We start from the raw sequence: 15,371 nt of genomic DNA on the forward strand, positions 1-15,371 counted from the left end.
GTGATGTTGAGATACCACCATTTATTTACATTCCCCAAGTCTCTGCTTTGTTTTTCAACATAACTATTAATTGTATTTTTTGGTTTCCTGAATTCTCTAAATTTTCCACAGTGAAAGTGTATTACTTTAATAAGAAGAAAATGCACGCGCGCGCGCGCACACACACACACACACACACACTCACACACAGAGTTATTTGAGACAAGAGGGCCCAAGAAGGCTTGGAGCACCCAACCTGGCATCTTCCTCCCTCTTGCTGGAGGTTCTTGCTGGGCCAGCTGGCCCAGTGAAGCCCCTTTTTCTTTCACACTTTAGCTCCCTGACACCATGCTGCCATCCATGTGGCCTCAAGCACCTGCCAGAGAGCATCACACCCTCATCAGGGAGCACATTTCTGGTTTCCTCAGTTCTGGGCCAGGCTGTGAAGTAGCTTCTGCCATCCATGCAAGTTAATTTCATGCAGTGTGGATCCTTTCCAGAGTTATGAATTGAATGGTCATGCCTCCAAAAACACAACAGGTTTTACAAACAATTCACGGTCTGTGTATGTGTGTGTGCATGCGTTGTGGTGTGTATTTTGCCATGACACACATGGGTTTACCTCCCACTGTTGCCATTCCAGTCACAGTGGCTGGGCGTGCACAGGAATTCCCCATGACTACTTCCTCCAGACCTGAACAGTACCGGGCATATATGAGTGACCCCTGTGAAGCAGGTACCCTAGGCCCTGGAACACTCTTGAATTTCCCTGTCCCTATGAAGTCCAAGGGAACCCAAAACCTCAAGGCCTAGCACAGACCCCTACAAGCTCTGCATTCACAGGGTGAGCAGGAACCCAGTCAGGAATACCCAAATTGAGGGATTTGGGGATCCCCAGAAATCCTCATATGTTCCCTGAGCTCTGACTGGGCTTCACCTTGACCTGAGGCCACTGCTGTTGTCCTTGTCCTGGTGAGCACAAAGGTCTCCAAGACACATGGGCCAGGAATGCTCTTTTCTTGCTCCTCTCCTTCCCAAGATTCCCTGCCTCCTCTATCCCCAGGATCTCACACTTTACAGCCTAACCTGCAAGTAGATTTTGCTGGGAATCCTGTAAGAATTGATCCAGTCAATTAAGTCAGGAAATTACTCTCTAAATTTAACATGTCCATCAGTCTCATCCAAAATGGAAGCATTGATTTGCTGGGCTGAGACTTTGAGGCTATTTTGATTTAATCCAGCAAAAACTACAGCAGGCTTCCCCCACCTCACAGGCTTAGTCATTTCTCAGTCAACTTTGATTTATTAAACTCAGCAATGTAAATACCTCATAAAATACCCCTCATCAATACTCCCCTGCTGGAATCACATATTTCCACTGTGAAGCCTGATAGTGCTGCTAAGGGAACAGGCAGAAATCTCCTGTTGTACTGCCTTTAGTTTTCTTTGTGTCCCTACTTGTGAATTTATCTGTAACCTTTTTTCCAACAAGGGTTTAGGGCAACATGTGTGTGGAGATTTATTCACAAATGGCAAGTTATCCTCTGTTAAAGTCAAACTCTACTTGGGTCATCTGCCCCACTGTGAGAAGACCATCTGTCACCCCAGTACCTTGCCCTAATTGATCAGACCATGCCAGGAAGAGCCCACAAACATATGCACGAAGACAACGTTACATTTGGAGATTGGGTATCATCTTTAATTAATCATGCCACAGCCCAACATCCTTTTTGTTGCTGCAGCAGATTGTGATTGTGTGTGTACGTGTGTATGTGTTCCTGAACAAATGAGGGGCCAGCACAGACTCCCAAGCAGGTCTCAGCCAACAGCTACATCGAGCAGCAACTGGAAGGCCGTCTCCAGAGCAGCACGGGGGCTGGACTCCCACCTCCCTTGCTCCTGGGCTACCATTCGTGCACTCTGAAGGAAAGGCTGAGGGATGAGCCAGCCCAGATTAAAGGACTTCTCAGCAAAGATCAGCCTCCAGCCCCCAGTCCTCACTGCCTCTGACCGGAGGGATGTCCCTGGGCCATGTTCAGACTGCTAGGAGAAGGTGGACAACCTGGGCCAGCCTTGGTCCCCATGTCACACTGGGGCAGCACCATGATGGCCCAGCCCTGGGCAGAGAATACAGAACTATTAGGGCCATTAGATTAGTTTCTTTCCAAGATAATCGGGATGTGGCCCAGGCCCTTCCTGGGGCCAGCCAGAGAGGGGCAGACTCAGCCCATGATAGCCACACAGGCCATCATTTCCAACCCACACCTAAGAGCCTGCCTTTCTGAGGTCTCACTCTCCAATTCCCTCACATGCCTAGCAGGTCCACAGCCCAGACATGGCAGGGGAGATCAGCATGACGGTGGGTTGCAAGCAGACCACGAGAGACCTGGGCTGAGCCAGAACTGCAGCCACATGCCAGCCTGAAGCCAGTCCTCTCCCCCATGGTCACTGCCAGGCAGAGCTCTCTGAAGCCAGATGGGACCCCCGCAAGGCAAGGCAGCAAGTTCCTGGCCTACTGCAGAGGGAGAAAACCAAACTGGCTCCACCGTCCCATCTCCACCTGCTCTGTGCCTTTGGAAGGCAAGGAGCCCAAGTCCCCAGGACAGTGGTATCAGCTGTTGGGGAAGCACCGTTGTCCAGGTGAGGCCTCAGGCCGGAAGCTGTGTTTGTTCAGTGGGCTTGGGTAGTAGGTGGTCGTGTACACGTTGGTCTGCTGCAACGGGTAGAAGTTGGCTCTGTCATCAGGGATCAGGTTATTCTTGTTCAGGGTCTGTGGGAGAAGGAAGGAACCAGAGAGGAAAGGGTGAAAAGGAGAGATGGGGCAAGGGAACAGGCCAGGGCAAGGAAGTCAGGAGCCCATCAGTGAGAGAACATTCTGGCTGTTGACACAGTGTTCTGTTTACAATACCACTGCCCCCTCTGAGAGCCCATCCCAGTGATGCCCAGCTTAGGGCCAGGGCCCCTGCACCCATCACCCAGCCTCTGCTTCTACAGGAGGACTCCCACCTTGAATTCCATGGGTGTGTACTTCTCATTCTTGGGGGTGCCCCCAGCCTTGTAGTGCAGGTGGTTGGGGGTGGCAGGATGGACGAGCGTAGACTCCTGGGACTGGTGCTGGCAATGCTGGCAGGACAGGTACACTGCCAAGGTCAGCAGCCCAGAGCCCAGGAAGCAGGAGATACCTGTGGCCACCAGGTGGATAAGGCTGAACCCTGGGAGAACAAGAGGCCAGAAGGAAGGAAAGGGCCACTGTGAAGACCCTCCACCAACTGCCTCCCAAGAGGAGGCTGTCAGACATCAAGGGCTTTGAGGCCAGAGCTATCAGAAACAAGAAGGCTGAGTGGCCTGTCTCCAGGGACCTGTCTCACAGGACCACCTGTGGCTTGGGTCACAGGAGGCAGCCAGTGGCGTGGAGTTGCATGACATCTCTTGAATACAGACTAGACGACCACTTCTTAGTTGGGGGACTAGGGCGAAACTGCCTGGACACCCCTACATATGGTCTACAGCAGTGCAGGACCTCAACAAGGTCTGCATGTCCAGAGCAAAAAGTAGACTCCAGATTTTGGAGTAGGTGTCCCTCCTCCTTGTAGGGGTGGTGGTGGGTAGAAATGCAGCATTGTGAGCTGGGGCAGGTTCCTTTTACCTCCACAGCTGGTGGTCTCATCCACACTGGAGGCAGGCAGGATCACTGCACGAAGACAAGCAGAGTGGGTGTCAGAGGCAGGGAGGGGAGGAGACCGGTCCCTCTTAGGGCTCGGTGTGTCTCTCCTGAAGGACCCCTGGGTCAGCAGTAACCTGTGGGGCTGGGACCGGTGAATTTCATTCCCCTTTGTCTCCACCCGAACCCCACCTCTAAGAAGGGTTGGCCCATCCACTAGATGAGGAGGGACAAAGGCCCGAAGTATGTGAACGTCCCACTCTGGTGTTTCATTCTGCACCCCCAGAATAGTTCAGAAGGGGAAGGAAGCTGAAGACTCAGAGCAGAGAGGGTGGGTGTGAAGGGGCTGGCTAGAAGACCCACCGGGAATCTCGCTGTAAGGGCAGGGGCGGCTCTGGCTGCTGTTTCCAGCACAAGCGCTGGGCCCAGGGACCAGCTCCTCACAGTGTCTGTCACGGCTCTGTACTCCGTCCTCAGTGCACGCACTCCACTCAGACCACGGTGACCAGCCTTCTGTGGGTTGTGGGTTGGGATGAAGTTAACCCCTCAGATCTCATAGTGGGTATGCGCAGGCTCCACAGTTGCTCCCCAGATCCTGCCAGACGCACTCAGTACCTGGGCAGGCCTGCGTGGAACACAGCGCCTCCTCCGTGTGCAGCCCGAGACAAATGTCCTCGCCGGGGGAAGGCGCGGGGCTGGTGCAGGAACGGGTACGTTGGTAGTGGCCGCCACCACAGGAGGCTGAGCATGGGGACCAAGCGGTCCAGCAAGACCAGGCACCCCGCACTGCAAGGCATGGGGTGTGTGAAGAGGGGTTGCGGGTGCAGGCAGGGCCCAAGACAGGCTTCACCATTCCAGGCTAGGTCACTCTGTCCCGGCCACCCCACCCCTACAGCCCACTGTGAGGGAGTGCCCCCTCCCCTCAGGGGAGGTAGGGGACATGCAGGCTGCAGAGAAGACCCCAAAACCAACTCCATGTCAAATCAAGCACCTTCGCTGGCTAACGCATTAGGGAAGAGAAAACAGCAGTACAGAGGGTGAGAAAATGCCTGGTCCCTGGGAGTCGCTGCTGTGTCCATTTACAGGACCAAAGAAATTGCTCTGGGGCCCCGTGTGCAGAGTGGGCGGGGAGGAGTGGTCTCCACGCTCGAGCTGAGGCCTGGGTAGGCCTGGGAGTCTCCCAGAGCAGGGTTCCCTGGGTTACGGGGTCCCTGGGCAACGGGGTCCCTGGGCAAGATTCCTTGGTGGAGGGTTACCTGGACAAGCGTGCGGGTTGCAGTCCTGATACTCGGCGGCGTCACCCACGCAGGGCAGGCCCCCGTTGCGGGGCTCGGGGTTCGTGCATGTTCTCTTGCGGACGCGGAAACCCAGCTCACAATCCCGGGAGCAGGAGGACCATGGGCCCCAAGCAGCCCAGCCCCCGCTCACCGTGAGCGGGGAGGCGCCCCCGCTGCGCAGGAGATCCTCCACCAGGGCTGGGGAATAGAGGGGGCTGGTTTAGCCACAATGTTAAGTCGTTTCAGTCGTGTCCGACTCTTTTTCGACCTCATGGACTGTAGCCCATCAGGCTGTCCATGGGATTCTCCAGGCAAGAATACTGGAGTAGGCTACCATGCCTGCCTCCAGGGAATCTTCCCGACCCAGGGATCGAACCAGCATCTCTTACGTGTCCTGCATTGGCAGGCGGGTTCCTTACCATTAGCGCCATCTAAACCTTCTCCCAAACAGCAACCCTTCCCCGCCCCCGCGTCCCCCAGCTCTCACTCCACCTTTCCCCGCCCCCATCGCCCTGGAGCTGTACCGTCAGTGTCGCAGGCTCCAGAGCCGTCCGCCGGGCAGGTTCGGGTTTCCATCCTCCTCCGGCCAAACTGCAGCCCGTGGGGGTCCGGCAGCGGCGCGCGGCAAGTGAAGCGGAAGCGCTGCTCCTGCCGCGCCCCGCCCTGGGTCACGTTCACCGGCAGCCACGGCGTCCACGGCGTGTTGCGCCGCACTTCGGGGCAGGCCTCGGGGTTGCACGTCTTGAACTCCTTCGGGGTGAGATCCGGTGCTGTCTCACAGCCGTGCAGACCCGGGCCTGCCCCTGCGCCCCGACCCCGCCCCGTCTGCCCTACCCTGGGCTGCGGGTGCAAGCATCCCGCGCCCGCCCCCGCCTCGGCCGGACCCTCACCACGCCGCAGCCGGGGCAGGAGTTGCCGTTCTCACAGGTCCGACGGCGCGACTGCACGCCGCCCCCACAGTTGCTGCTGCACTTGCTCCAGGAGCCCCAGGATGCCCAGAAGATGGGCACCGGGCAAGGCGTGTTTTCGTTACAGAACCTGAGGGGCAGAACAGGAGTCGTTACTCCTCCTTTTCCTATGAGAGGTCACTGGGATTGTGAGACTTGGGAAAATTGGGAAAAAGAGGGTCCACTGGATCACCCGGAGAATCCAGACCACCTTCTGGGGGGCCCAGGAAGTCGGGGACCTCGGGGCTGGCTTGTGGCGGAAACCTCCAGCCACACCCTAGCTCACCGCTCCTCCCGGCTCTTGCCCACGCAGATGCGGCCCCCGTGGCGCGGCGCAGGGTTGCTGCAGCTTCGCTGGCGGACCTGGAATCCGATCCCACAGGAGGTGCTGCACAGGGCCCAAGACGACCAGGGTGTCCACGCCCCGTTCCTGGTGGGGCCGGAGGGGACAGAGACTGAGACATGACCCTCTGAGTCCTAGCTTCTCTGATCTAATAACATCTGCATAGATGGATTTTGTATTGTTGTCAGGAAGTGCCATTCAAGGGAAATACAATAGCTCCTAACCAAACCATCTCAGGAATGATGTACTCCTGCATTCAATTGTTCACTCCTGGAACATAGATTGAAAGCCTTCTTCTATACATCAGGCTGTACTCATGGTTAGAGCACAGAGATAGGACATGGCCTCTACTTGCAGGGACAAAGGACATCTCCTCTAGAGAAGAAGTCCTTTCCCATCTGTAACCTTTGTTTCAGCCTTGTTGGCTGGCAGACCTTACAAATTTTGGTTCTACAACTAACGGGCTTTTTAAGGCTGGGCAATTTATTGAAATCTTCTGTGTTTCCTCATACTCTTATCTTTAAAGTAAGGGTACTGATTGTATCCTATTCCATGAGGGTGTTGCAATGGTTAAGTTAATAAATGGATATAAAATTATTTTAAGAGTGTCTGGAATTATGGATTATTTATTTTAATTACTTTTGGGAGTCCCCAGGTAGTAGGCAGTGTATAGTAGGTATTAGGTAGCTCTCACTCTCTCTCTCTCTCTACATATATATATATATATATGTAGAGAGAGAGAGAGAGTCTCATTTAACCCTCCCAACAACCTTCAGGGAGGGCACTGTAACCCCCATATAGAGAAGCTCAGAGTGATTAGGTGGACATCCCATGATGTCCTTCCAGTTGGGGACTGCAAGGCTTATTGTGGCTATAGATTGTCTAGGAGTGACTCCCATGCCTATCCAGACTTCCTCTTTGTATGAAAAGCACCACCAGGCAGACACTTCTCTCCCACTGGTGTGGAAACTCTCCCAGCGCTCATTTCCTGCCTCAGACGTCAGCCACCAGTCCAGTCTCCTTACACAGCCCTGAAGTATTTTCTGTCCCTTAGTGCAAATACCTGGCTGGGATGATGCCGCATTTCCTCTATTCCCCTTACTCCATTCCAAGGCCACCGCATCCTCACATACCTGGAGCAGTTGGCAATGTGAATGGCTGGCCCCAGGCAGTCGAGGCCCCCACAGCGGGGTCGAGGGGAGTCACAGGCTCGGGACCGACACAAGCAAGAGCCTGAGTTGTCCCCATCCAAGTGCTCACATGGTTGCCATGGTGACCATGGGCCGAAGCCCCCATCCCGAGTCACATTTCGCACCTGTGGACACACATCAGGAGCAGGATCCTGTCACCCAAGGCAGGGGCAGGGAAGACACAAGGTCCTAGGGCTGTGGGGACACTGATGGAGAGTTGGCCTGAATTTGGGGGAAGAGGTCCCTGGTAGGGGCTACAAAAGGGTGCTCACAGGACATGCTGTGATGTTCTGGGTCCAGAGGCTCATGTTGGAGCTGTCCTCGAGAGTGCTGCAACGTTGCTGCTTTCCATCCCAGCCGCAGTACGGGTCCCGTGCCCCCAGGCAGGCCCTGCCAGACAGAGGTCCGGAGCCTCAAGCCCACTGGACTCCCACCCTCATCTGCATCCCAAGAATATGCCTGGACACTCTTCTCTGGACACCCCTCTCATTCAGGTGTCTTCCACAATAGTAACTAAGTTCCTTGACTACTTACTGTGTGCCAGGAATCATTTTAGGCACTTTACAAGTGTGAATTAACTCAACACAACAACTCAACGAGGAAGGTACTGTTATTATCCCCATGTTAAATGGAGGAAAACCAGAGCTAACCCTGGACTCACACTCTTACCCTCAAGAGCCCACACACTTAACCAAGAAACTACTGAGTCTGAGTACTTGCCTGAGTCAGGGGTTCCACACTGCACATCTAGGGACACAGGCGAAGATGTGGTGAGCAGAAACCCAAAGAGGCAGTACCTCCCTGCCAGACGCTATGATTATAGTGATGGAAAGGACCTTACAGATGATCTGAATCAGTGGTTCTCAACCTTGGCTGCACATCAGAATCACTAAAGGAGCTTTTTGAAAAGTACTGATACTTGGGTACATCCCAGATAAAGAATCTCTGGGTGGGGGTAGGGGGTTTAAAAGCTTGTGGATGATTCTAGTGGAAGCCAGGTTGGGAATCGTGGGCATCCATAATACAACCTTTCTGTTAAACAAAGGAAGAAACAATCACAGAGAAGAGAAGAGGTATTTCCTTAAGGTCACACAAATTTTACATGACCGAGCTGGGGTTAGAATCTAGGCACCCCCTACCATCACCACCACCACCACACTCTTCCCCTTACGCTTCCACCTCCCAGCTGGAGGCTGTATCTGACTTCACACACCGAGTAAACAGGGGCCCATGCTTTAAAGCACAGATGCAGGGTACATAATCCAGGGTCACCTGGACATCCACATGCTTGCGCTAATCAGTGGCAGGGCCCAGAGTCCAGTGCATTAACATCATAAGAATAAGCTCAAACTGGGATGGGCCAGGGGTCACATCCCAGGTCCCCCTTCCCAGGCAGGCCGATCTGGTCGATCTGCAGTGAGCCAGGAGAGGAACGGTTCACACACCGATGCACGCCTCAAAGCCCCCACTTCTCATATCCTAGGCTCCTGTCTTTCCTTTCTCCTTTTGACTTAGTCATTGTATCCTCTATAGTTTTTAACAACAAAAAATTGTATCTCTACCAATAAGACTTCAAGGAGCGGGGAAAAGAGTATGGGAATTAGGGAATCAGGATGTGCTATCCATTGCTAAGTATACACAATCTCAGCTTCTGAAGCCTGAAAGAAGTTCCCTCCAACACCCAGAGAGCCCACCGCCAATCTCAGGGGATACCCTGGGTCCCTTCTGCCTTTCTTGCCCCAACTTCCACTCCCCCTGACAAGGCCTGGCTGCTCCACAGCAGTGGGCCTGCTGCAGACAATCTAGGAGTACAGTGAGAGTGGGGCAGAAATCGGAGGTTAGAAAGCAGAAGAGGCTTGGGGTGAAGGAGGTGCTGCATGACAAAGAGGGTGGGGGAGCCCAAGCCACGACCTGAGTCTGCAGAGGGATTTTCCATTGGCCAAAGGGGCCAAGGCTGCCTAGCACTGAAGGGATACACAGAGGAGTCAAGGCGCTGCCCCTTTTCATGTCTCTAGGATAGAATCTTCCTTTTTTCTTGAAGCTTCAGGGAAAATCACCTGTCAGGGGATTTCTTTATTTTCAGTGAGTTCAGTAAGCCATATCAGGCTCCAGAGAGAAAAGAAGTTATATGAAGACCTTATAAAGAAGAGGGTGGGGCTCCCCTCCTTGCCAGAGGAGATCAAAGATAGTGCTGTCTCTTGCTCCAGCAACTTATGACCTCATATAAGTGAGACAATGCCTGGGGTTTCAGACAGCCTCGCTGATTGCCAGTAAGCACACCGTGGCCCACCTGGAAATTCAGAATGCTCATCTGTTGCTATGTTGCTATGTTTCCACTTTGTTCTCTCAAGGACAATTTGTGTAAATTATACAATATACAGGTGCTCATGTTTTCATTCAGGATCAATGGTTTGGTCTGTGGGTTGTTTCACCAGCAAATGAGTCAAACTAGACATCATGGGACTAAATACAATACATGTGCAAAAGTAGTCCCAGCAACTGGTGCTTTTGAGGTTCTGCTTACCTGCTGACATTTGGGCCAAATTTGCTGTGAGCAGATTCAGTCAATCAGAAGTCAGTAAAGCCCATTCTTGAATGTATTTGCCTCAGCTCTCAGAAATGGGTATCAAACTCAAGAAGCACTCTTATGGTACTTCACAAGCAGCACAGATTAAATAATAAAAAGAGAACTAGCCATGACTAGTGATTAATAATAATACATGTGATTCTATCCATCAAAAACAACTGTATTCCAGAAGAGAGAATGGATAAGAGTATAAAATTTGAATTGATTTATACAAGGTAAAAACAGAAGATTCTGGAGGAATGCAGTTTGCCTCTTGCTACTACTTTCATCTAGGGCCTAACCAACTCTAGAACAGTGTTCTCAGTCTTGAGTACAAATTAAAATCTCCTGGGGATTTTTTTTAAAAGCTTAAGCAAACAAAACAAAAACCCTATTTCTGGGCCTTAGGGACTGGAGTAAGCCCAGGCACTGGAATCTTTGAAATACTCCTCAGGTGATTATAATGAATAACAGCCTTTAGAATTGCTGTTCCAGGGCCACTTTTGTCAGAGTCCCCAAGTCAAGAGATGAAGTATCCTGTATTTCTAATCCATGACAGGATAAAGAACAAAGAAAAACACAGAGTAGATGCTGGCCCCAGCCCCTCAGTCAGGAGCCCTCACCCTCAGCCTCTCCTGCACCCAGTCCTCCCAGAGAAGAAAGAGGAGACCAGATCCTCCACGGACACACCTGCCCTGCTCTGGCCCAGGTTGCCTGAGGGGACCTGCAAGGCTCCCCCGGCACCAGTGCCTGAGCTCTTTGCTTGTCCACATTTGCTGCTTTTGACCAAAGGCCATTTCAAAGCTTCCAGAGCAGAGAATGTCCTTAAGAAAATTAAAACTCCAAGCAGAGGAGAGTTAAAGTGTGTCTCTGATGGCAGGAATGGGTGGCAGTTTAGAGTTTCTTTCATAAAGTTAGCCATCAGACCAATAATATATCACCATGTCTTTTTTACTGCAGTGTCTCAAGCAGTCATTACAAAAGGGAACAGGTTCATTCCATGGGCTCAGAAGCAGGACAAAGATGGATGGTGGAATTTACAAGGAGGCTGATTCCAGCACCGTGTAGCCATAGTTTCACAATAGGAGCTGTCCACAGTGGAGCTTGGGAGCAAGTGGTCATTACTTAAGATAGCAGTGGAGGGAGCCCAGACCCTCTGCCAGGGAGGGTTAGCATAAGCTGGCAAGACAGGCCCCTCACTCCAGGGTGGCATGAAGGAGGAAGGGGGCGGTTCTTCAGGCATAAAACACTGCTTTGTAGAGCTAGTCAGCATTCATTCCCTCTGCTCCTTCTCCTGTGAGCCTTGGTCTCTCTGTGGTCAACTCAGTGTCCTGGTCATGCCCCATGGGGCTGAAGTTTGACTGAGTGAAAGGAGGGGTCTAGAGACAAGCCCCTGGATTCTGGGCAGAGGAGGGGGCCTGAAAGGGCCTCTGCTTACCTATCCTCAGCTTCTTGCCAGCTTTGGAAGAAACGAGGAAAAAGGCAAGAAATGTCTATAGTGAAACACAGTAAAACCCTGTGACAAACTGCCTCACTACAGCACACATTCTGATATAGTGTGATGGGCAGGTGGCTTCCAGACTCCCAGAGTTCACAGCCTGCTGGCGGCATGGGCTTACTCTGTTCATTCTGTTAACTTCGCATTAATGAGACCTCACATTTTAGATCCACCTACACTGTTACAATAGGGTTTCTACTGTACACATCAAGGCCTCTTATCCCAAACTCAAGAAACCAAAACTATTAGATTCTGAACTGACCTCTATCTTTCTGTTCCACCCGGCCATGCTCCGTGACCTCCCTGTCCCCTGTCTGCAGCACCACGTGTGTGGGGAGACAACTGGCATCATCCTTCCTTTCATTCCACTGCAGACCCCATTACATCATATCTGGCCCAGAGCCACAGCAGCTCACACTGGCCAACCATCTGCCCTGCGACAATGCTACTCGCCACTGTCTGCTTGATCTTTGTAAAACACCTATTCACACTGCCCATCACTCTACTCCCCTGCTCAAAGACCACTTCAGTGCCCCTAGTCACAGAATTCAAGTCAAAATCCTCCCTTGGCATTCTTAGCTGGCCTCAATTCACTTTCCAGTCCCACTCTTCTCCTGCACCAACCTCCTCTCAAGGCCAAACAATCAATCAAATTCAGGATCGGTCATGTGTGGAAGGCCACTTTGTGCCTGGGGCTGGGTGTGGCCCCCCTAGTGGAGTATAGAAAATACTGGGACACTGGGTTTACCTTCAAGGATTTACATCCCCTTAAAGAACAGGGTACATGTGAAAAGTTTAATAATGACACAAGAGTTAAAGAAGAAGACAAGATATGAGGGAAACACCACGATTCATTGCCAAGCAGTGCTGTCTGTATTCAATGTCACAGATCCTGAGACTCCAGAGAGCCCAGGAGGCTGATGGCCCCTAAATGCATTTGCAGAGATAAAAAAAGGAACTAGGACACTAGTTACCAATGATAATTCACTTGCTGGACTAGGCACTTCGTGAGCATTATTCCCAATCCTTACAGTTTGTTTGCTAAAATTAAATTGCATGTGTGTTAAGTCACTTCAGTCGTGTCTGACTCTTTGCAACCTTATGGACATAAGGTGGGTCCTTGACCTGCAGGAATAGTTATCCTGGAGGAGATGTGTTTGGTGCTTAAACTCCGGACAATATACTCTTACATACTTTATCCAGCTGATTCTCCAGTACCTCCTGGAGCTGTTATTTTATACATGTTAGAAGCGGGAAAACTGTATGTCTGAAGATTATCTGTTCAGCTGTTATGGCCTAAAATGTATCTCCCCAAATTCATGCATTCAAGTCCTATCCCCTGATATCTCAGTGTGTGTTAGTTGCTTCAGTCATGTCTAAATCTTCACGACCCAATGGATTGTATCTCGTCAGACTCCTCTTTACATGGGAGTCTCCAGGCAAGAATACTGGAGTGGAAAATTAAATTGCTTCATCACAATTTCCCCCTATTTTCTTACTGAGAAAGCCAAAGTTCAAAAGGTTCAGTAACTTGCTCAAGATCATATAGCTGGTATAGCTGATGATGGAACCCCAGGTGTATCCAATTCCACCACTCATGCCCCTTGCATTATACCCCAGTCTCTGCCCACACATCAGTCAGATTAATATCAAGGCTCCCCTCCCCAACCAGAGCCCTGAGAGAAAGGAGAGTGTTCCAGGCCTGTTTCATCTGGCCTCCCTCTTCTCACACCGACAGCCCACAAAGAGCTCTGAGCGTGGGAGGGCTTAGCATGTTTGGTGCTTTGCTGATGGAGCCCTGCATTAGGGCTGAGGGAAGTTTGGGTGTTTGCCACTGCCTTCCACTCCCAGCCCACCCCCAGCCCCACCCCCTGTCAACCCATGACCTTCCAGCCTCCTCCCCAGCCCTCCAGGCCCATCCTCAGATCCTAGCATCCTCCACCGGGACTGGAAAACAACCACTGGCAGCAGGCATGCCATTTGTCTCCCAAATCTTGAGAACAGATGGGCACAGCCAGGAGGTCCCTGTGTTGCAAAGGCCGCAGGAGCCCATGGGGCCTTGGCTATACCAGCTGCAGGCAATTTTTTATTATCTCCATAATGGGGGGCGGGGTGCAGCTCAGGGTAGCCTCCAGTGGTTAGGAGTCTGAGATACATCTGTGTTTGGCTTTAGGACAGGTTTTGTTTCCCCCTTAAATGCCAGTGTCATTGTTGTCAAATTTGTGGATCCACTAGAAGCTAAGGTTTGCAGAACTGATGGCGGAAGCAGCTGGAATGTCCAGTCTGCAGGTGGCTCCTCACCTCCAGCCCATCCACACCAGATCTCTCTGCCTCTTCTAAGTGGGGAAGTTACAGGAGCAAACTTGAGGAGCATAGCCTCCCATCTGCCCTCGCATCTGGGTAATAAGCGCTGTGGTTTCAAAGATAAAGGCCCCTCTCTGAACTGAAGGGACTGAGAGTAAATCGGCTGGAGATGGCTGCCAGGCCCTCACTGTGGGCTTGACAACAGGGCCACCTTGTGCTCAACAAGCCACCACCTTGTGTTCAACACATCCTTCCCCTCGGGAGAGTGATACGTGGTTTGGGCAGATTATCCCAACCATCCTTCACAAAAACCCTGCAGAGATTTGAGGAGGAAACCACGGCTCAGAGAAGTTAAGTGACTTGTCCAAAGGCACACGATCCGTGACTGCGCCAGGATGCCACCCCAGGGCGACCTTGACTCCGAAGCTCCATCTGTTGGATCTCCAGTTCCCAGTTCCCAGAGACCGGCGTTGGGAATCCCGCCCGCCAGCCTGCCCGCTGCGGCGCGGCGCCCACTCACCCCTGGCTGCGGTAGGCGTCGCACCTCTCCAGTGGGACTCGCAGCACGCCGTCCCTCAGCCCCACAAAGAGCGCGCGGGCGCTGTGCGCGATGCGCAGGCTGCGCAGTGGCTCCCGGCGCCCGGGGGGCAGCACGTGCAGCTCCTCCAGGTAGCAACCACGGAGGCTGCGGCTCGTCGTGGACAGCGCCTTCAGGATGGTGCCCGACTCTGGAGGGGCCAGATCAGGGTGGCCTTGAACCTCAGGGTGGCCTCGGAACCTCGCAGCCCAGTTGCGCCCCCCTCCAGCCCCTCCCACCCGGAGCGCAGGCGGGGCGGGGCGGCCTCACCCGTGCCGATGTAGAGCACGTGGTAGAGCGTGTCCTTGGCCTGCACAAGGTCCACCACGAGGTGTGAGAAGCGCACGCTGTCTTGGGTGACGCAAGGCTCGGGTGTCACCGGCTGCACGGCCTCGCTCATCAGGAACAGGCGCTGTGCGTCCTGCAGGCTGCGCTCCGTCAGGTTCTCGTTGGGGCCCACCTCTGGCAGGGTGCCGCACTGCGGCGGGGAGCTGGGTCACGCGTGCCCAGCCGCTGGGCTGCCATGATCCCGGGTCCCCTCCTTCTTCCTCACTGCCCCGTCTCTTATTCTCCAATCCCTGCTCCCCACCCCTAACATCCCCGCTAAGGGCCCTGCACCCTCTTCCAGGAAGACACCTCATCTTTGGGAACTAAGGGACAGTTAAGCTGGGAAAATGGGGGAGGAGGGACCTACCAGGGGTGGAGCCGGCAGGGAGATGAAAAGGGGGCTTGATTATCCAAAAGCTGATCTTACGAGTGTGGATAACAAGTGTTCTGTTATATCATGCTGTAGCTGTCAGTGCCCCTCCCCCACGTGGGGCCAAGCCCTGCCTTCCCTCTCCCATGTCCTTCTCATTTCAAGGTTCCCACGCCTTCTAAACCAAAGCTGGAAGGCAGCTGTCATTTACTGAGCATGTCAGGTGCGTATCATTCTACGGACCCCAGTCAGGTGCATGTCAACCCTCCAGCACATCTATGAGGTTGGTGGTATTATCCCGATGTGCCCGATCAGGGTAAAGGACTCAAGGA

At 52.9% G+C, this 15,371-nt stretch overlaps 1 protein-coding gene across 5 annotated transcripts in view; it reads right to left on the bottom strand.

The window, feature by feature from the left end:
• Positions 1-1,656: 1,656 nt before the first annotated feature.
• SEMA5B (semaphorin 5B) overlaps positions 1,657-15,371 on the bottom strand; it is a 123,836-nt gene continuing 110,121 nt past the window's right edge. For 4 of the 5 annotated variants that reach the window (XM_070466072.1, XM_020871290.2, XM_070466069.1 and 1 more), the window contains 13 exons: positions 14,613-14,820; positions 14,286-14,493; positions 7,670-7,787; positions 7,341-7,522; positions 6,151-6,294; positions 5,808-5,955; positions 5,442-5,667; positions 4,897-5,115; positions 4,256-4,426; positions 4,004-4,153; positions 3,626-3,670; positions 2,986-3,191; positions 1,657-2,749 (listed from right to left, as the gene is read on the bottom strand). In XM_070466072.1, coding sequence (XP_070322173.1) covers positions 2,591-2,749; positions 2,986-3,191; positions 3,626-3,670; positions 4,004-4,153; positions 4,256-4,426; positions 4,897-5,115; positions 5,442-5,667; positions 5,808-5,955; positions 6,151-6,294; positions 7,341-7,522; positions 7,670-7,787; positions 14,286-14,493; positions 14,613-14,820 — 2,184 coding nt within the window. In that variant the 3' untranslated portion in view covers positions 1,657-2,590. Of the gene's footprint in view, positions 2,750-2,985; positions 3,192-3,625; positions 3,671-3,691; positions 3,786-4,003; positions 4,154-4,255; positions 4,427-4,896; positions 5,116-5,441; positions 5,668-5,807; positions 5,956-6,150; positions 6,295-7,340; positions 7,523-7,669; positions 7,788-14,285; positions 14,494-14,612; positions 14,821-15,371 lie in introns of those variants that run through there. The other variant, XM_070466071.1, reaches the window with a different exon arrangement.

The sequence above is a fragment of the Odocoileus virginianus genome, chromosome 4, assembly GCF_023699985.2.
Source record: "Odocoileus virginianus isolate 20LAN1187 ecotype Illinois chromosome 4, Ovbor_1.2, whole genome shotgun sequence".
NCBI classification, from domain to species: domain Eukaryota; kingdom Metazoa; phylum Chordata; class Mammalia; order Artiodactyla; family Cervidae; genus Odocoileus; species Odocoileus virginianus.